The sequence below is a fragment of the Meleagris gallopavo genome, chromosome Z, assembly GCF_905368555.1.
Source record: "Meleagris gallopavo chromosome Z, MGAL_WU_HG_1.1, whole genome shotgun sequence".
Taxonomy (NCBI): Eukaryota; Metazoa; Chordata; class Aves; order Galliformes; family Phasianidae; genus Meleagris; species Meleagris gallopavo.
This window is the reverse complement of record NC_139435.1, coordinates 16927860-16949323: the sequence shown is the minus strand read 5'-3', so window position 1 is coordinate 16949323 and position 21464 is coordinate 16927860. Positions and strand designations below refer to the sequence as shown.

Genomic DNA, 21464 nt, shown 5'->3' with positions numbered 1-21464 from the left:
TGAAGTACATGGCTTACGGAAAACCCCAGCAAAGAAACTGGAACTATGGTGCACATCGTATTTTGAAGGAAATAATAATTGCCCAGGCTTTGTTCAGCTAAATCAAAGCTGTGGCTTCACTGCCAGAATATTCCAGTTGTATGGTCAATAATATTTCATCCTGGAATCTAAACAGTGAGTGCTTATGGCAGTGTGAAGAGAACAGCCATATGAACTGCAGCAAGTCCTTTCCCTTTCCTGATTCCTTCCTTACCCATCCTTTCCCTGCTCACCATGACACTCAGAAACACTTGAGAATCAAATCTGCCCTTTGCAAATGGAAACCATTATCTAAGTCTATTGTCAGACTTTAGAGTTTGCTCTGTACCATGCCAAGAACTATTCCTCTAATTTACTCATGGCACTGACATGTCTGAGCAGATAAGATGGGATCTTTCTGGAATAGTGGCTGAAAACTAGGGAGAACCGCAAATAAATACAGGAAGAAAAATCTTTCAATTCCTCAAGACTACTGTGAGCTTCTAATAAAACAGATACTTCCATTTCAAACTGTAAGGAAGCCACACTTTCCAGAAACTTCTCATCACTTTGCAACTGCTAATGGGAATAAAATTTTCATCAAAATGGGTTTAACAATTTTCCCCTACATATTTCAAAGAGCAACAGAAAATTTTTATGAATCATATTCAGATTTATCTCTTCAATTTCCAAAAAAGTCACTTCCTTTCTTTCTCGTACAATTGGTTACATCTCATTTAGTTTCTCAAGTTGGGTATCACAGACAGTGACTATATTCTCTGTGAAAAACCATTTGTATTGGTTCAGACCAGGGCACACTCCATGTTCACTGCTCTCCTTAGTCAGGAAGGTTTCTCTAGCCTTTGGAAATCTTGTTTTTGTTTCTTTTTTGCTGAAATGGAGACAATCTCTGATCTATTACTTTAAGACAGCTTTCAATGATGAGATCTTGTGACCTTTTTACTTGTTAGAAATAAGTATAGGCTAGCATCACCTCTGTCAGTAAGCATCATTATTATTACATACTGAGACACCTGGGCTCCTGTTTCTTCTTGTTCAGTGGTTTGCATGTGATAAACTCAGCTTTTCCTGAACGTGGTGCCTCTGCCATGGCTTAGCTGTCTGGTGACTTTGTGAAGCTTGCTGTTCGTGTTCACATCTCAGCTTCAAATGAAAAAATGATATTTAATCTCAGAGTCCGCTGAAGCTGATAGACTCATAGAACCATGTGAGTTGGAAGGGATTCTTAATCCAGTCCAACTCCCCTGCCATGAGAACAGACACTTACAGCTAGGGCAGGTTGTTCAGCCTGGCCTTGAAAGTCTCCAGGGACGGGCACCCACTAGCTTTCTGAGCAACCAGCTTTATTGCCCCACTACCCTTAACAACTTTTTTTTCTTATATTTGATCTAAATCTCTCCTCTTTTAGTCTGAAATCATTTCCTCTTATCCTATCACTGCAGACAATGCTAATGAGTCTGCTGTGTTACTGCATCTTTAGGTATTGAAACGTGGATACTGAAAGACTACTCTCAGGTCTTCCTAGAGCCTTTTTTTCTCCAGGCTGAACAGTTCTAGCCCTTTCAGCTATCCTCATAGGAGAGATGTTCTATCCCTTGGATCATTTTTGTTGCACTCCTCTAGACGTGCTCCAACAGATCCGTGTCTCTCCTGTACTGAGGACTCCACATTTGGATGCAGTACTCAAGCAAAGTCTCATCAGCACAGAGTAGAGGGGCAGGATGACCTGCAACACCCTGAAAGCCCTGCTTCTTTTGATGCAGCCCAGAATATGGTTGGCCTTCTGGGCTGAGCTGGCACTTTACTGACTCATGTCCAGCTTCCCATCCACTGACACCACCAGGTCCTTTTTAGCAAGGCTGTGCTCCATCCTTTCATCCCCCAGCTTGTACTGATAGTGGGCGGTTGCCACAACCCAGGTGCAAGACTTTGAACTTGGCTTTGGTGAACCAAAACATATTAGCACCATCTGCTGCCAGAAAGACAAATTGCATGGTTTTTACATTCCAATTTTAAGGGAACGTGCTTAACAGTGAGCTAGAAACTGAAGACTGCAAACTCACATTTCCTGTATGTAAGTGAAATAATGGAGTAATCGGCTGCATGTGTTCCATAATGTGAAGCTTAAAAGGAGAAAAAGTAAGAGAAAAATCAAGACATTTAATAATTTATTTTCATTTTGAAGAAATTTTGTGAAGGGCTGGCAGCATTTCAGAAGTTACATGCTCAGCTGTGGGCAGCTTTTCTAAAACCAAGTTGTACTGTTGATAATTCATTCCCAGTTTGTAAGTGGCAATAGAGCTCTCATTTATCACATCATTCCCAAAATATTAGGCACTTCAAATGAAGCAGTCAGCTTTAACGAATGTGGAATTTGCTTACACTGTACAAATGTATCCTGAAAGTGTCAGAAAATGAGAATAACTATCATATTCCACAGGAGGCTTCTGGTAGTGTTTGTAATTGGTTTCTTGAAAAGAGTTACACAGATACAGAGCAATTATTGCTCTCTCTCTCCCTCTCTCTTTCTCCCTTTGTTTTTTTTTCATAAGATTGGGAACGTCTGACTTGACTCATAACAATTATTCTAGATTAAGGGTGTTTCAAGTTTTTTTTAAACATTTCCTCCACTGAAGTTTGATTAATTCTAACTCTGGTTCACTCATACAAATGCTTGCTGGTTCTAAAAACTTCAGGTTTTGATTGCATTTTTCAGCCATAAAGCTCTCAGATGGTAAACCCTTTAGAGCATAGCACTATGAGGCAAATTATTCTCACTTAAAATTGTGCTGTTACCGATGTGTTCATCTGAAAGATACCTCTCATTAAGTTTCAGGAAACTAAAGCTTTGTTAGAGGCCCGGGAAGTGGTCTGGTAAGTAACTGTTGGATACACTTTGCTTGAGATTTGCTGATGGATGACCTGTTACCATGAGTTGGTTCTGCAGCACTTACTAGCGCTGCCTCCAGGCAGTGACTGTACAAAGAAGCACTGGCTGGCAATGCTTGCTTGAGTATTACTCCGGTAAGAAGAATTCATCTTCAGTTAAACGAACGCCTTGCAAACAAGTCTTTGTGGCAGAAGTCCTGCACTGCTCTCCTTATTGTTTGTTTTACACCGAGTGTTACAGTGATTCTGAGTGACTCAGCCACTTGGTAGCCTGCGTGTCCTTTGCTGTCTCATTACCAGTAGCAGTGAAATGACAAAATTACACCTCTGAGTTTTACACTAATCTGGCATAACAGCTCTACAACCTGCTGTCTAAGATTTGTTTAGAACTGGGATATTAATAAATATATTCTCCACTCTTGCCTTGCTTGTATGATCTCCTCATCCAGACACCACACAGGCTGCTGTAGAATTGACAAGGAAAGCAGGACATGACATGAAGAGATTTTTCAGGGAAAATTTTCCTTTTGTCAACTATCACTTTTCCAATTGGAAAGTGTCTTCTTCTGGGGAAAAGTGAAAACATAAATAAGGAAAATCTGAGTCCATTTCATATGTGGCACTATATCCTTAGTCCTAGAAAATAACATTTTAATGGAGACATGGAGACCTGAACCTGTTGGAGTGTGTCCAGAGAAGGGTTATAATAATGATCCAAGGGAGGGAACACCTCCATATGAGGACAGGCTGAGAGAACTGGGGATGTTCAGCCTGGAGAAGAGAAGACTCTGGGGAGACCTGAGACTGGCCTTTCAGTATCTAAAAGGGAGCTACGGGAAAGAAGGGGACAGACACTTTAGCAGGGTCTGTGGTGACAAGACAAGGGGAAATGGTTTCATACTAAAAAGGGGAGATTAAGATTGGTATAAGAGAAGATTTTTATAATAATGATTTTGACGCATGAACAGGTTGCCTGCAGAGGCGGTGGGTGCCCTGAAGACATTTGAGACCAGGCTGGGCCAGGCTCTGAGCAACCTGGTGTAGCTGTGTGTCCCTATTTACTGCAGGGCAGTTGGACTGGATGACCTTTAAAGGTCCCTTCCAACTCAAACGGTTCAATGATTCTATGATTTTAATGTTAATTCCGAAACTTAGAAGTTAGAATGAGGAAAAATGGGTTCTCTGACATGCTGTGTGTCCCTCAGCTCTTGCTGGTTGAAAACTCAAGTGGTGTAACTGCACAACCTGGAGCCTGCGACAAAAGCCGACAAAGTACCGCTCAGAACTTATTTTGAATAAAATGCAGAAGAAAAGCGTGTTGGTCACTGCTCTTCTCTCCTGCTATCTCTTGGGATTCGATTAAAGCCTACTCCAACAGGGTTCCAAGGCCCAAGCTGCCAGCCCTGAGAAGCAGCCCTGCGCACTGCCCTTCACGCACAGAGCCCCTGTCCCGCCGGCACCGCGAGAACGGGCCAGGTGCGGGCCTCGCGTCACGCTCGCCCGGCATCGGGGTCCTGTATCGCCTGCCTGCCCCGGGCACGGAACGCATCCCGCCCGCCTCGCTACCCGCGGCCGCGGGGGTTCTGCCACGCCGCGCCGCGCTCCTTGGCGCCGCTGCCGCCGCTCCTTGGCGCCGCCGCGCAGCCCGGCGCGCCGCGTCCCGCCGGCGGGCAGCGCTGGGCCGGGCCGGGCCGGGCCAGTAGTGGGTTCCCGCCTCGCCGGCCGCGCCCGCGGACACTTAAAGAGCGCCGGCGGCCGGCAGAGAGTGCGTAGAGGGCGGGTAGCATCGCTGCCCCGGGGTCGTCTGCCTACAAGGGCCGTGCCTGGAGGTGGCCTCTCTCGCACATGCCCGCCGTCCGGGCTGTGCCACTGCGGGAGCCCTGGGCGTCAGGTGGCTAAAACGGAGCGCTCAGCCAGGTCCGCAGGGGTGGACTGGAAAGGAGGAAAGTCTGCCGGGGAGTGAGTGAGGGCGGAGGAGTACCGGCAATGGATAACAGCGCCTAGGGTCCCAGCGCCCTGTGAGGATGTGGGGCTGCTGCTGCCCCAGGACTGTACCTGTCCGGGGATGGAGAGATGGGATGGAGGGATAGGATGGAGGGATGGGAAGGAGGGATGGAGGGGGAAGAGCTGCCGCCCCTTTGGGAACCCCGCATCCACTGAGTGCTGTGCCTCTTTTCTTTCAAGGAAGAGTTATGAGTGTGCTTGAAAAAGACCTTGAGTGGAGCAGGGAGCAAAACCTACAGAAAGTGGCTGAGGTAAGGGCAGAACAGATGTTTGCTCTTGTGTGCTTGTGCTGAAGTGCTCCCTTTCTGTATTTCTGGGGGAGGGAAAGGAGGAGGCTCTAGAATGTGATTTTGAGAAATGGAGATTACAGGCTTTTTACTTTCTTGTTAGTACTTACACCTTCTTAACTGCAGGATCTGAAATGCTAAAAAACACAAACCGTGGTAAAGCTTTTGAGGGGAGGATTCAGAATCATCACCAAAGTGCAGGATGCAAAGCACAGGTACCTTGTGTGTGAAGGCACCAATAACAAAACCTCGTGAGACTACGTGGTGGAGTGGGTGGCACTGTAACAAACAATGACCACACTGAAATTGCTGAAGTGGGAGATGAGCATTCTGCCCATAGGTATGGTCATAGTACAGAAGCACTGCCATCAGCATGCTGAGGATATCACTTCAAAATAAATACTGTATTTAGGTGACACCACAGGAAAAGCTGTGTTGCAGAAGCAAGCAGAGATGGGACTCCAGGAGAAGGGGCTGGAGGCAGCTGGTGGCTGAGACGGAGCAGAACGCTGCAGCCTGGCAGTGCGTGTTAGCTGGCTGTTGTCCCAAGGTGCCAACAGCTGCTCACAGCGCTCCAGACTGCCTCGCTCAAGAGCATCGTGGAAAGTCAGAGATGCCTCACCCAGTGGAACTAGAACAAGTCTCTTTAACCAGCACTGTTCTGCAGCTGCTGACAGCAGCACTCAGGCAAGTGAATGTTCTGGTGTATTGTACTGAGAATTCAGGGCTGGTGCTATTCAATTTCAGTGATCTAGGAGCTGTTTTTAGAAGCAAGGGAAAAGCTTCACATTTGTTATTCACTCAATTTGACATAAAACGTCTAAGTCAGCGACTATCTTCAGCATTGTTTCAAAGGGCTTTCCATCAACATGAGTGCTGGGGGTAAAGTGTTACCTCCAGCCATCCTGTATCACTGAACTTGACTCTTGGGGTTTTTAGGCTTTTCTCATAGCTGTAAATAGATGCACGGTGTGCCTCAACACCTGAAGTTAATTTGTACTATGAAGTAATCAGTGATAATTGTTATTCCAGAATAAGAAAATATACTCTAGTGAATTAGGCTCCAGGCTCATTTAGTGTGAAGCCTGGTATCCTGCAATGACTAATGTGGTTGCCCATGGACAGAAAGGACAGAAACAAGTGTCCTTTTTTTGACAGTCTGGGATATAATTCTTATCACACTCCACATGGGCTCTGTGTTACTATTATAATTCAAGTTTTATGGAATCAGAAACTTACCTGTGCCATGAAGGCATTTACTGCTTGAATATATATATGTATGCATACATACTTTAGAGCACGAATCTCAAAAGAGGAAACAGTACTGAATTTAGGTAAGCAATAAGATATGTCTTCTAGACACTTGTATTTCATGAGAAATCTCATTCTGCATGGACCCTGCGGTGGGAAGGCAGTGTGCTGTTAGCGGCTGCTGTGCTGAATAGAGCAGTCACTAACGCACTGCCATCTGCTACAGGGACAGACTACTGCTGGGGGGCGGGCACTTTGGTTGGAATTAGGGATCTGAATTCCAGCAGTGCAGGTAGTGCCTCTGTGTGCGGTGGGGTGGCAGTGTATGTTAGCTGGTTGAAACTCTTAACATCAGCTAACATGCAATTGCTATCCTGCTCCACATACCTTTAGCATCAAACTGGAGAGTTGCTATTTTTATTTGTAGAATCTTTTGCATCATCTTGATTGATTTTTACTGGTTGTTTTTTTTTTGTTTTAATTTTGTATGTATTGCTTGGCTCACTTTTGGAATAATACTTGTATTTTGTATTCCCGTTACCAAAGAACTGAGAGAATTTTTGATTGATTCAGTCTCCGATTTTCATCTGCACATAGATACCAAGGCAGTAGGAAGTTTAGAAATACGTGAAACAGATAGGCAATTAGCTCAGTAGCTATTTATTAGTTCAGTTAGTTATTAGTTCAGTAGTAATTTCGAACAACTTTAAACTCTCTGGAAGTTTTCTTAAAGCTGAAGAATCACAACTAAAAACCACATGATTTAAAAAAAAATTCTTAAATTCTGTTTAATGATATTTGGCAAATGCAATCTGTTATTTTAGTTTTATTTTTAATGAATAATTAGAAGTTTTCACTAAGTACCTGAAGGCTATATCTGAAAAAGTAGTTACCTTTCCCTTCTATAGAAAAAAAGAGAAGTCCATTTTGGAGTTTTTTTTCTCCACTGGCTTCATAAAATAACTTAATTTGTGACCATGGATGTCCTAAAAATCTGCATGTAAGTTCGAAAAGGACATAGTATTATTCCTCAGAAGGATGTGAGCTGGGAGCAAATTGATCCTTTTGATTCATGTTACCCTGCAAACTTCTGTCACACATACTGCCACAGGCAACAAAATATTGTTTATCCTCATCTTGGCATTTTACAGAATGCAAAAGAATCTGTTTATTATAGGAGCACACAAACAAAGCAAGTAATATGCCTTGCAAATCTTCTAAATGAAGATCTGTGAAAAGAAATAGGAGCAATGTTTGCGAAGCTCTGCAGAGTTACTGTCCACCTAGCACTGTGTGTGGTGATTAGGCAGTGTATTGTTAGTTAGCTGCGCTTCATACACCAGCAACTAACTACACTGCCACATTAGCACATCACTGCGTCACTACTGAGACAGGAATGTAAAGACTCTTATTACAAATATCTCATCAGATCCTTAGCTGGTGTGGACCCTATGCCAGCCGAAAGTAGGTGTGCTAGGTTATGCAAACTGATGGAATTGATAAAAACACGTTTAACTGTGTTTTACACAATTATGTGGCTAATTAAACTGATTTCTAGAAATTCTGCTAACTTAATAACTTTAGTAAAAACTTCAGGTTTGGGTCCCATGTGGATGTTTTTTTATGTCTGTTAGTCTTTGGAACATTCATCAAAATGAGGACAGTAGAACCACTGTGGTTTGGGCACTCTGCTTTTTCTTCACTGCTGTAGGTCCTACTTCAGGTGAAGAGGTGTGTGGTTCCAGCTCAGGCAAAACTCACTTGAATGGGAACTGGCAGAAACACAAGGGTTCTGATTCATTGAAATTTACTTCCTTCGATGAAAAAAATGATTGAAAATGAGCAAAAGTGAGTAGGGAAAGAAATATCTGATGCCTATAGGCTCTTAGATGTTAATGAATTCCACACTGAATTGGTGACCTTTCAGGTTACGCTTAGGTGTAAATAAAATAATTTTAAAATCATCTAGTGCATTGAAATAGGTGAATACTGTAGTATGGCCTCACTTCTTAGAATCTGTGACTCTGAAAGCAATCCTGCTTGCTCTGAGGGAACGTTGTTTGGTCTGAGGACTAGGACAAAAAGACACAAAGAGTAAGCAGAGAAGAATCATAGAATCATAGAGTGGTTTGGGTTGGAAGGGACCTTTAAGATCATTTAGTTCCAACCCTCTGCTATAGGTAGGGACACCTTCCTCTAGATCAGGTTGCTCACAGCCCCGTTCAGGCCTTGAACGCTTCTGGGGAGTCCCCTACTTCTCCTCCTTCACTATGTAAAGAAACTTAGGCTCACACTCGAAGGATATTCATTGCAGGGGTACATTTAAAAGTTCTCAACTACAGATGCAGTTTATTCTATATGTGTATTTTATCAATAAATAGATGGGAGGAGCTTAATTTCTAAGGTGTTTTGGTTTTTTTTTTTTCCCATCAATCCAAGCATCACAAAAACAGCACTAACACGTTTAGGAGTAAAATGTTCAGGCCATCTGTTAATCATGGTCAAGAGGCAAAATGTAGGAACCAGTTAAAAAGCAGGAGCAAAAATCACATAACTAGAGAGTTGAGATGATAAAAGGCCAAAACCAGGACAGAAATCCAGTTGGCAGTAGGAAGAGGAGAGAGAGCCAAAGCAGGGAAATAAAATAGTTCCAGTTTGATGAGGAACCTGACTGCAGTAAGAAAAACTGTATCTTGCTTTGTAAATTGGAAAGTCATGTTGATAGGAATACTGATCATGCACAGAGGCTGTTCAGACTGTCAGGAACAATATCCAGCTAAAGAAGCTGCCCAGGGTCAGAGTTCAAAATTTGTCTGTGCAATTCTTTGCATGCTTGTCATTTTTTTGGCTTTACCATGACAGACAGGTAAAGTGATATAATGGGCCATAGTCTGTTCCCTGTAGGAAGTGCAAGTAATGCCTTCGTCTTTGGTTGGAGGAGAGAGCATGAGAAAAGGAGTTTTGGTCTTACTGACTAAAAAAACTTTTGTTTGGGAAGTTATGCTACAATTTCTGATATTATGTGAATTAATAGGGAATTGTCCAAACAGTGACAGAGCTGGATTTAGAATATATCCACCCCAAGGTAAATTTTAATGGAAATGTGAGCTGTCAGCTAAATGATAAACAATGGAAGTAAAGAGTATATGTCAGATCTAAGGAGTGAGGGAGGCACAGAATAGGATATTGTAGATGGAATTTAATAAACTTTAACACTCATGGACTGGGCTCTGTTAATCTTCTAAGGGTAGTTCTAGCTGAAGTTGGTGGGATTATGTGAGAATCCAATAGACAGTTTTTAATCTATTTATAGTGCTTGTAAGATAGCATATAGTTTTATAAGCAATATCCTATATAAACTATAAGTGGATATTTATGCAAACATGTTTTCAGGTAATTGTGCTGAATTTTGAACATTATCTATAAATTTGTGCTTGTATAACAGTGCTCTAACTTGCTTCCTATTTATTTGCCTTTTCAAATGTGTGTAAATCCTAGAGGTAAGGATGCTTTATTTTTACCAAGGAGTAGCTTGGTTTTAGGAATGAATCATAATATTGTTTGAATTGGAAGGTACCTTTAAATGTCATTTATTCCCACTCCCCTGCAGTGAACAGGGACTTCTGCAGCTAGGTCAGGCTGATCATAGCCTGGTCTAGTCTGACCTTGAGTGTCTCCTAGGATGGGGTTTCCATCACCTCTCTGGGCATTGTGTTCTAGTACCTCACCAACCTTGATGTAAAAATATTCTTCTTCTTAGTTCTGAGATGCTGGTTTCTCTCATTTCTGTTCTCTCAGCTCTCCTCTAAGACTTAGACAGCTGGAATAGGGTTCTTTATTCCTATTTACGGTCTCCCTCAATTAATTTACTTCAATTTACTCTTTCAATCAAAACATTTGGCAGTTTGAACTAGAACATTGGAACAGAACTGGAAATGGTTTTGTAGTTATATGCTGGAGTGAGGAAACTGCAAGAAGAGAAGGCATGAATCTTTGTCTCCTTTTCAGCTTCTGTTTGGAGGCTTATTCTAGTAGGTGGCATTGTATTGGACAGCTTCAGAAAGCTGTGCTAGCTGATGTCTTTTAGAATGCTGCACTGTTGATTTTTGTTGCCCTTTGAATCCTACTGTAAGCACTTGTATGTATATATGCACAAAAGCCCTACCTGCATCCAGGTCAGAAAACTGGAAATCCAGCAAATGAGCTGGTAGCCAAGACCCTGTACCGCAGTGCAAATGTATGGAGAAGGCTAAAGAAGATAAAGGTATTGCTGAAAAGGTGAAACGAATCAAAATACAGACAAAGCAGGCAAAGAAATATTTTCCCATCTTTTCTTTTACTTCTAATAATGTTATTTTCTATGTACAGTCTTTTACAACTAAATTGACAGCTTCACAATTCAGACATTTTCATCTGTCAATATTATAAAGCTGGTACGGTCAGCTGCATTTGTCTCTATAAACCCTGATACGATGGCTCTCAGTTCCACATCTTTCAGTCAAAATGGTTATGTATAAATGGAATATCAAAACTTATTTTCACTGGCAGATGGAAAATGATTTTTTTTGGTACAAATACTGAGTAATTCATCACCAACCCTCTTCCTTTTAGCTATTTGCTTTCTGATAGCAATTATAATTAGCTCTTGTTAGCAATTTAAAGAACTGTATGAAAATTGAAGGTCCGTTCCTGCAATGTTCTGATTGCTTTGCCATTTTCAGAATCTCAGTGGTTCTCAAGGCTGTTGCAGAAGTCATCTCAACATTAATTGACATAGAGTAGCTGAAAATACTAACATCAAAAAGAAAAAAATATCTCCTGATTGTTTTTCTTCTAGCAGCATTTCCCAGGAATGTAGTAAGGCTGTTCATCTGTTCCACTGAATGGATTCACAGAGTGAATGGTTTTTCAGAGGTCTTCTCTTTTTTTCATTATGATCTGTCTAATTAACGATGCTATTTCTGGCTTGATACTTTCTATTGGCTCTTCAGGTCTCCAGAATTTTACAACTTTACCCTCAGGGCTGACAAGGTATTTCCAGAAATTCCAGCGAGGTTCTTTCTTTGAAGAATCTGTAAGGATAGCATAAGATAGTTTTAGGGACTCTTTTTCTCTTGTAATTGTTTCATTATCCTGCAGGGATTCTTCATATATTCATTTTGAAGTAATCCCACCTTGTTCTTTGCTAGAACTTTCAACATGTTCTTATTCATTAATTTTAATGAAGTAGGAAGTGAATTATTCTCTCCCCTTCAGGTGAAACTGTTCAGAAGAGTCTACTTTTACAATGCTTTTTTTTACAGGGAGAAGGATATTGGATTGCACAATCATTGGGGAATCTCCAATTTTGTGTGGGTTTAGGGAAAGTGAAGTGGGAGCAGGAAGCCATAATGCTGATGGTGAATTAATTCAGCTCCTTCCATCCCATGAAATTAAACCATACTGGTAATGATGCTGCCATGAATATCTGATAGTTTCTGAATGATCGGAAATCAGAAACTGTATGTCTCCTAGAGGACTCAGAAGTAGTATGCTGACTCTGGCTTTATCTTTGAGAGTCTCATGGGTTTTAAGGTAGGTCTGTTTTTGAGAGAAGGAATAGGAGAAAACTAGGAGATATTGATTAGGGAACAGGGAATAGTGATGAATTTTGTCCCTTGGACTATATTAGTAATGTTATGACTGTAAGAGGACTCAATGATAATCAGTGGGTATGATGGAGATTCTGACCCAGCTAGTAACCATATCTTTGCAGACTTGTTTTATCGAGAATCAGTCTTTCGGTGACATAATCCCAACTCTAAATACTCTTTCAGTGATTATTAATGTATATGAATATCTTGAGTACAAATGCACAGGGGATGGAATGACGATGCTACAAATGTTTTACTGGTCCAGCAAAATGTCTTGCTGCTGCTATGAAAGTAACAAGAAGTAGCTGTATGAAGGCTCTAACACCATGTTCTACTGCCAGTGAATTCTTTTTTGCATTGAGCTGTCAGTGCTGGAAAAATGCAAGCTAACAGTCACAGTCAGGAGATGTAGCATGAAGACGTTCCGCCTTCTGAATGTCACAAGAAGCAAATGAAGGACAGTTTCCTCTTTAACTGAAGATGCACAGTAATTTAATATGAACCAGTATAATTCAGAAAGAAGAAAGACGTTATTTCAAACTGTGTGAGCATCAAAGTATCTTTCTCCCTATATGTTAGAGTACTGAATGTGTGAATATAGCAGACCTGGTTCTGTGTTAATATATGACACTGGGAGTTAATATCTGGGTCCAGTGCCTGGTTTCATCTCACCCAACTCTATACCTACTTGTCCTTGTCTTCTCTGTAATGAGAAGAGAGGCATCTCCAGAGTGCATTCAGTAATTCCACTAGATGATGGGGCAATTTGTAACAGTGAGGGTTTGCCTGATATATTTAGTGACATGCCTAAGAGGAGATAGGAAGAAATGCAATTCAGATGACAACAGCAACTACTTAAGAGTCTCCTAAATGAGGAGGAGCATGATAGTAATTTTTAGGAATGTATACAGAGAGTATGGGAAAAAGAAATGGGCTTAAGTGGTTTAAGACATTTCATTTAAATGTTGATACAGTTTTCTGACAAGAGGAGCTGTGAAGAACTGGAATAGAGAGAGAGGTACCTGCATCTCTTATAGGACTACTGTGATTATCTGGAGAAGCACCTGTAGCTTGATAGCTACAGATATTGGCTTGGTATTAGCTTAGGTAACTGTGATCCTGTTTGTGGGCAGGAAGATACAATACATGTTTGGGCTTCCTCCTTCCTCATTTTCTAGATAAAAAGATGTTATAGAGAACAGTTATGTTCTAAATATCCTTCTTTTCATAATATCCATTTTTAGTATTGGTCAAAAATGTGGCCAAAACTCAGGAGAATTCAGAGAGGCTTTTAAACTGGCTTTGTGAGGTTTTTGGACAACTGAGCAAAATTTCATTTTGCTTGTGAGAGTGTAAGAACCTAAGTCAGCAAATGCTTTCTGCAGCAGTACTGCATAGTGTTTGTGCAAGTGGGATTTACAGGATAGGTCCTGAAGCTCACAAGATAAATTAATGCATTAGTGGTTGTATATCCTACAGTATGTACCTGGGTTACAACACTTACAAGCAAGACGTGAGTCTTTGCTAATGGAGGATTTTCTCATTTGCATGTTTTTATGTTAAATTTACAGTAACATTAAGGCATCCTTAGTTACATTTTTCTCTGTAAAAAAAAAAAAATGCTTTCTAACAAAAGTCATGTAATCTGAAATAGAATTTTGTAGATGGTTCAGACCTTTTTATGTTTCTATACAGGCTGGTCACAGAAAGATCAATGAGGAGAAACGGATCAGTCAGTGAGGAGAAACAGTTGTTTTCAGGGTACAGCTCTTTTCACTCTTTTTTTTTTTTTTTAATAGCCACATTAAAATGAGATAAATTGTGTGTGCATAGAATACCTTTTTTTCTCTATAGACTATGAAGACAAATAATGTATGCTCAGACTCGGCCTGCTAAACTCCAGCTGGAGTTGAAGAAGAATACCACGCTTATAGGTAGCTCAGTGTAGGAAATAAAATAGTTACCTATTAAAAATTTAAAGGCAGGCTCTGCTTCTGATCCCAGGATCTTGATTTTGTGGAAGACAGGGAAAGTTACTCCATAGTTCCCTTTGGCAAAAGCCTCTATTTCCTGGCTTGAACCAGGCTCTGATTCTCCGAACTGATTGCAGGGGAAGGCCAGCACAGTGAAGTGGGAGGGACCAAACTCCCTGTGTAGATCTTGCAGAGCGATGTAATTTTTGTCTGTGTGTTGGCAGTAACTCGCCACGTTTACAACCAAAGTTGCCTTTAGAGAAATAAAGTGAGAACACTGAGAAAGAAACCAGAGATGGCATAGAGATTTCATTAAGTCTTAACACAAGATATCCCCCTACCAGCGTTGTTTCTGCCTGGGAGCTAGACATAATTTCTCTGATCATTATTTCATAAAGTTGATAAGAATGATAGCAGCTGAAGCATTTACTTTGAGATATCCTGCTTTAAACATTCAGTAAATGCATAAACTTAAAGCTCACAGTTTTAAGTAAAAAAACGGTGTATTTAGACATTAAAGCCATATTCTCAGATATACCTTTAATATTAGATAGAACATGCTACCATTCTTAACTAAGATCAAATGCACAAATTCAATTGCAAGACTATATTAATTTATAATGAATAAAACTTTTTTTTTAAAATTCTAGTAGTTAATTCTGGAAGCAGGCCTAGAAAAAATAAATTCCTCTCTAACTTACTGCTTACGTAACAGGAATTTAGCACAAAACTCTGCTGTAAGTTCCCACAACAAACCGCTTTGTTCACCTAGAAATGGATGTCTGCTTTCCAATGAAGAATCAAAGAAAATATATAAAGAAGTTGTAACTTACTTTCCCTCTGTACTTCTCCAAGGAAACAATTCTTCCCCGTGAATCCTTGATTTCAAAAGAATAAAAATCTTTAGTTTTAGGTTTAAAAAATCTGAGTTGCAGAAGGCAGAGGACTGCCGTGCAAAAAACCATTGACAAAAAAACAACAAAGACTCTAGCTTTGGGCACTGAATATTTCAGAGGATAGGCGGTTGTGAGAGGCTCCATTTTTGAAAAGATCGGAGCCAGGGAAGGCCTGGAATGTGAAGGAGGAGCTGAAACATGAAACTCCCAACTCAGACTAAAAAGGACAAGCTGCTCATTTTGTCACAGTTTCAGAAGCAGCAGTTTCACTTCACAATGCCTCTTCTGACCTTCAGAGTGCTTGGTAAAGTATGGAAATGCCCCTTGCTAGGAAAAAATAAATAAATAAAAAGCATGTTGCCATCACCTAAGGATGCTGATAGCTGTGTTTGGCCAGCCTTTTGTGGAGCACTGTATCAGCCTGCGTGCTGCCCTGAGGAATTGCCCTGGAGCCCTGTTTGTATGTCTGTAATGCAGCTCTGGCACCCCTTGAGCCCCTCAGGTGTCCCTGGAACAGCTGCTCAGTGAGACAGGCCTGAGTTTGAGCAGTCTGGGGCCAGCTGTGTACGTAAGGCAGGTAGAACTGCAGACAAAACTTTGGACTTGAGTGTGTCTGTTGCTTTTCAGTGCCTTTGATACCACCTCAACTTCACTTGATATGTATAATATCATAGTAGCATGTTGAACAATTTCTATCATGTTCTCTAAAGAGATAAGCTGCATGTTTCTTGAACAGGAGTCTACAGAGAGTTTCATACTGTTCTGTATGACAGAGAGATGCTTGGGAGATAATATTACTATAATTCAGTACCCACATGGATGTTTCCTATGTCCTGGGGATATGTGAGGCTTGAAGTCAGTCTGGCTGTGAGCCTTAAGTGCATGGTGTTTTAACAGAGGTGACAATGCCAACTTTAAAAGCAAATTTGAATGTGCTTGATTTCAGAAATGGAGAATGCAACAGGCAGGATGCTAGTGCTTATTCCTTGAAAGCTTGTAATTTTCACTGAACATTATATCAAAAATACATACTGAAATATCTAGCAATGATTAAGAATCCTATTATATTTGCTTATTGTTCTTCCTTATTCTTGATACTTTCACTGTCTACTCTAAAATGTTGCTTTAAAATTGTCTGAAAAGCAAAATCTTGTGTTCAGTGTTATCCATGCTCTCACAATTTAAAGTTTTTTTTAAACTTGAGTTTCTCTGATGCACTGATTTAGGAGTTGTCTTTTTGAATGGATTTAAAAGTAACAAATGTTAATCTGTTATTTGATCTTGTTTTAGTATTTGTAAATATATTTAGTGCGATGTTGAAAATAATAACTTGAGCAAGGCATCGTGGTGGTGAGAAAATTCTGAAGTCATAAATGAAATAAATCTTTCTTTGGGCAAAGATAGAAAGCCAGCCTGGTTCCAAACAGCCAACATGTAGTTTTGTCTGAGTGTTTTTATCACAGGAGAGACCAGCCCAGAACCCCAAACTAAATGTCTGAAAGGTCTGGTCTTTCATAGGCCACTGTTGTATCCTAGAATGTGAGTGACACAAATTTGGCTTTCTTCTCTTATGTGTGATCATGGCAAAAAGTGCATGTTCATTTTTGACCTATACAGCAATAGGAACTAGTTATACCATATCCTCATCATGCCCTTGTCTTACTGCTCTTCAGGCTTCCCAATTTCTACCTGAAATTTTGCCTTCCTTAATTTAGGTTTTTGTCACTTGTCTTGACATGATATTGTCAATTCATTCAGGGGTGTTTACCTGACTAGCAGAATTTTTCATTTCATATCTGTATACGTATTTCCTTTTTTCTCCCCCCCCCCTTACTTTCTATGCTCTGCTTTCCTTCTCTCTGACACTTAAATCCCTTAAGTTGTTAACTTCTCTTCTTCTTTGAATATTTCTTTACGGAACGGTAAATATCCTGGTGATCAAAATATGTGGTAGTAGTAGCCCTCCTAGCTTTGACCAACTCCTGTGCAGTGAGGGTAGTTGCTTCTTCTGTGTGAGCTGGGAACGGTAAACCCCATTGATCACTGTGTCAGGAGTCATCTTCCTTAATTCTTCATGAGCTGAACCCATTTACATGTAAGTAATTGAGTTTATGGGCTGTTCAGGCAGCTGATGGAGTCATCGTCCCTGGAGATGTTTAAGAATCACATAGATGTGGCACTGAGAGTCATGGTCCATGAGTACGATGGGGATGGGTTGATGACTGGAATTGGTGATCTTAGGGGTCTTTTCCAGCCCTAATGATTCTGTGATTCTGTGACTCTTATGTTGTGAAAAGTTGCTCTCCTGAACTCTGAGAACTTTGTACTTGATATTTCCATCTTAACCTAGAGATCAGTAGTACATTTTAATTTAGTGACCGTGGATCTCTATGAGCTCCGGTTTTGCTGGGGGCTCCTGTGGCCAGCTGTGGGCAGTGAACGCCCTGCTCGTCACAGCGCGCTCCAGCTCTGCAGCCACAGGAGCTGTGTGGAGCAGCATACCAACTGCCCTGGTCTGTGTGTGGAGCCCTGGATGCTGTCCTTGCCCTGCAGAGGCTAAGCCAGACAGAAATCTACACTCAAGTGTTGTTCAGGCTGTCCTCAGGCCAAGGTCCATTCCCACGGCCTGCTTGTTCAGAGAGAGACTGAACTCATGAAGACTTGAAATAGTGTGAAAGGACAGAACAACATGACGTGATGACTGGTTTTGGTGTTTTGCCTCCCTTCGCTCGTGCAGGCCCTGCATTCAGACAGGACCACGTACTCCCGGTTTAAGAGCTCCATCAAGAGGAAGCTGACGGCCAGGGTTCCGGTGGCGAGCAGCCCTGTCGTCACAAGGTGGCAGCAGCGACATGCAGGAGGCCTCGCAGCAGAGCCGCGCCGGGCCCGCAGCGCGGACCTTTGTGCTCTCCGGGGCGCCCGGCTCGTCAGCGCACGCGGAAGGACTCCAGGTGGGGCAGGAGACAAACGAACATTTTCATCGAGGGGGCGGCGTCATGAAGGGACTTTTGAAATCAGCAGGAGCAGGCAGTTAGTGCAAGGTGTGCTACTGTGCTCCCCATGTCCTAGAGGACAAGGGCTTCGCTACAGCAGTAGCAGTCTGTGCAGGCAGTGAGCTCAGAGGCAGCTTTCCTTCAGCGGAATTACACTGCTGACATGATAAGAGAGCTAGGCCCAAGGTTCCAGCTACTACTGCACAGACAGGTAGGACAGCAGGCCATATGTGTGGCTGACATCAAGTGTGGGAGTTAAAGAAAAGACAAGCCAAAACCTCTTTTTTAACCAAGTAATTTCTATTGCAGATGCAAAAAAGTTGGTCTGCAACAGAATATCTTTTGTTGTTGCACTTTTGCTTATGGAGTAGCTAACAATAACTGACAGGACAGAAAGAATTCTTGCAGAAGACCTCTCCCTTCTGTGTCTCCTTTCCATTGCACATGGATACCACTGACCTGGCCATAACTGTAGAAGTTTGACCAGTCTGCGTGCCTGGACATGGTGTAGTGCACACTTACAGACAACACACTGATGGAGAAACTTGCCCTATGTTATTCTCCCCTCTGATGATGCCCTCAGTCCTGTCTGCCAAGGAACACTTGTCCACAGTTCAGCTTAGGGAGAGGGTTGTCTGAATACCGTTCAGGACACTGATCAAACTTTCAGGACTTTGACATGGTCTGAAGAACTGACTCTGGAGGAGGTTATTTTTCTCCATCCACAACAGAGGGGGCTGAGAAAACAGTAAGAGTTAAACCTTTAAACAAACTCACTCCTACTTCAGTAGTGGTAAGGAAAGATGGAGAATGGTTTACACACTGCGTATACAAGAAGAGCTTCCTGGAATAATGAGGGAAATAAACAAGGCACATTCCTTGATTAATAATGGAAATATTTAGACAGCAAATAAAAGGTATTTTTTAGCATTCCTGGTGTGTTCCCATGAGGCTATGACTATGACTGTTGGAGACAAAATGAAATTCTGTCTTCTGCAGAGCAGAATACTCTTCAGCAGTGTAGACATAATGCATGCCCAGCTGTTGGAAAATCAGGCTCTTAAGCAAACTCAGTTATTCATTATCTCAGTTTCTAGAACAGAAAGTTCTGGATGTTATTGCCACCAGCACTGGTGAAAACCAATATGGTCCAGGGCAATCAGACTTTGATTTCGTGTGAGGTAGAATCCTCTGTAGCCAATGAATTGATATGAGCTACAGAAGTAAATACAGACTGTTTATAAACTGAGTGAGCAGTATGACTTTTTTCAGACTTCTACTTTAAGATGAGATGAATAGCATAAGTGTCTGTTTCATTCCGCTAACGATAAAGGGAAAACAGACCAGTTCAAACATCAGTGTTTGTATTGTCCCATTTAGTATGTCAGATATGCTTTTAGTAAGCAATGTGCTGAAAAGTACTTGACTTGAAAGAATTCTGTGTACAATTTAAAAACAACAACTTGTTTCTATTAAAATTGTTTGTTTGTTTTCAGTGACAAATAAGATGCTTAAGAAATCCTCCATCATGAAAAGTGCTGTGACTCTGTCTAGCAGGCACACTGCAGCAGGCTTGGAAGGGAGAAATGACAGGAAAACTGAACTACAAAAAAAGCAGGTGAGTAAATGCACTGGTAGAATATTTGCTGATGTGTTTTATTACCTCATCTTTGGTCTGGAATCTATTGTGCAGGTACTACCATATTTACATTGAGAACAATAACAAGAAGAGATCGGTTTTGGAAATGTCCACTAGAAAAATGTCAGGAACAATTGCTATATCATTAACTTTATTTAGTTTATTTCTGTTTCTGAGTAAAACTAAATTGAAAGGCAATGAATGACTCAGTTTTTCATGTGATTCAAAACCACCGTGAAGAAGATAATTTTTTCAGTCGCACAGGATGTAATAGTTTATTTTGTCACATAGACAGAATGGGCTACTATAAAAATTTTGCCAAAAAGTAGCTGTGAATAAAGTTTTCCGTCGTGACTAGAAGCCAAAAGGTAGGTAGTTATGTTTAACAGTTATTGACAAAGGACAGAAGAACACATGGAACCTACTATGTGAAAAATGAAGGCTTCAGATCTCCTCCCATTCTGGTGCTGTTTTTTATTGCTGAACACTTTACCCTTCATTTTTGCTACTGGCCATTGACACAAAATTTCTTTTCTCTTTAGATTTTATTTTATGCCTTTTAGTCATCTTAAATAAACCTGTGCACCCACTCATTTTTGTTAACTTACTGAAAACTGACTTCTCATATGAATCATGGTGATACTTATCTGTGTTAATAAAAGTTATTACCATTACATATACTGAAAGTGAGGTCAATATTTTCATGCTACCTGACTGTGACTGTTGTATATATTAAGTTATAAATTTGTAGTCGCTGACCTGCACTCCCTTTTCCTGGATTACACCAATTTTAAGGTCAGTGATGAAGACAATGATAGCTATTTTCAAGTGGTGAGTTTTTTGAAAGTAACTCTTGAGTAAGGAAACTTGATAGCTGCACACCTAATGTTGCTGCTTGTACTGGTTTACAATTCTTAATATTGTTGAGAAATTCCCATGAAGGTGTCAAAATAAACTTCAGAGAAAAAGAGGTAATGTCAAGATAGCTGGACTAGAAGTCTGGATGGTTGTTTCTTTTAATACTTGTACATTTGAAGATCACTGAATGTTGCAAAACAACCCATGCATTTACAACATGTTGGGAAACCCAGTTTTCATGACAATCACTTTCTTTCTAAGTAAGCAAATTATTCTGGAAAAATCTCATGTCAAGAAAAGTCCTTTCCTGCTTTTTCACCCACCGTGATCTTATTGGACAGTGTGCATTTTAAGATTGTTGAAATGGGATCTTAGTTGTATATACCCTAAGAGAGAAATTAAAGAAAACCTTTTTGTGAGATAAATATGAAGTAGTATTGGTAAACATACTTTTTTTTTGCTTCAGTTTTTATGTGATTTTAAAGATGATTGCAGTGACTTTACTATTCGCAGTGTAAATCCTTCATATCTCATTCTCTTATTCAGAGTTCTACACCAAGGACCGTAACAAGTTTGTTGTACGGGTCTTTGAAATAACACTGTGGGATAAAGTCTTTTCACATTCAAGAGAATGTGTGTGGTCTCCTCGTGAGACAAAAGATTGCTTCCCTGTACACATAGTAGGTTTTCCATAGAAATATCTGCACTTATTTTAGAGGCACACAAATCCAAGCAATCAGATTAGTTTTCTGCCAAATTGACTATATAAATCATTCAGAAAGTTCCTCTCAAAGCTGATGGCTTGCTGTAGAACAGCTCTGATATTTGAAAAAGAACTTTTTTCTGGCTATGTTTTTGTAAGACATTTCTTATCATGATTACAACAGGGTTTTGAAGAAGAGTAACAGTGAATGTGTTTGGAAAGATAGATTTCAGAAAAAACTGAAAAAAGAACGTATTAAGTGACTGGTGAAAACATCAGTGACATTTCCACCTGACTGA

At 40.8% G+C, this 21464-nt stretch overlaps 2 protein-coding genes across 5 annotated transcripts in view; one reads left to right on the top strand and one right to left on the bottom strand.

Moving 5' to 3' along the window:
- Window positions 1-4673: 4673 nt before the first annotated feature.
- CDC20B (cell division cycle 20B) overlaps window positions 4674-21464 on the top strand; it is a 35381-nt gene continuing 18590 nt past the window's right edge. For 3 of the 4 annotated variants that reach the window (XR_014880359.1, XM_085212960.1, XM_085212958.1), the window contains exons 1-4: window positions 4674-4845; window positions 5113-5183; window positions 17710-17923; window positions 19462-19583. Coding sequence is in view for 3 of the 4 variants with exons in the window: in XM_085212960.1 (XP_085069086.1) it covers window positions 5121-5183; window positions 17710-17923; window positions 19462-19583 (399 nt within the window). In the remaining variant the exon portion in view is untranslated. The remainder of the gene's footprint in view (window positions 4846-5112; window positions 5184-17709; window positions 17924-19461; window positions 19584-21464) is intronic. The other variant, XM_085212959.1, reaches the window with a different exon arrangement.
- On the bottom strand, window positions 10788-15173 carry GPX8 (glutathione peroxidase 8 (putative)). Its single transcript, XM_010725414.3, has 3 exons — window positions 14910-15173; window positions 14068-14329; window positions 10788-11542 (listed from the first exon to the last, which is right to left on the bottom strand). The coding sequence occupies exons 1-3, from the start codon at window positions 15114-15116 to the stop codon at window positions 11379-11381; spliced, it is 633 nt and encodes a 210-aa protein (XP_010723716.1). The 5' UTR covers window positions 15117-15173; the 3' UTR covers window positions 10788-11378.

Coding starts and splice junctions, on each gene's coding strand:
- GPX8 (XM_010725414.3), bottom strand. CDS start 15,116: ATGGAGCCTCTCACAACCGCCTATCCTCTGAAATATTCAGTGCCCAAA. Junction 14,330..14,909: donor TGGAGAAGTACAGAGGGAAA/GTAAGTTACAAC, acceptor ATTTCTCTAAAG/GCAACTTTGGTTGTAAACGT. Junction 11,543..14,067: donor TGCCTTTAAATTTTTAATAG/GTAACTATTTTA, acceptor CTATCCTTACAG/ATTCTTCAAAGAAAGAACCT.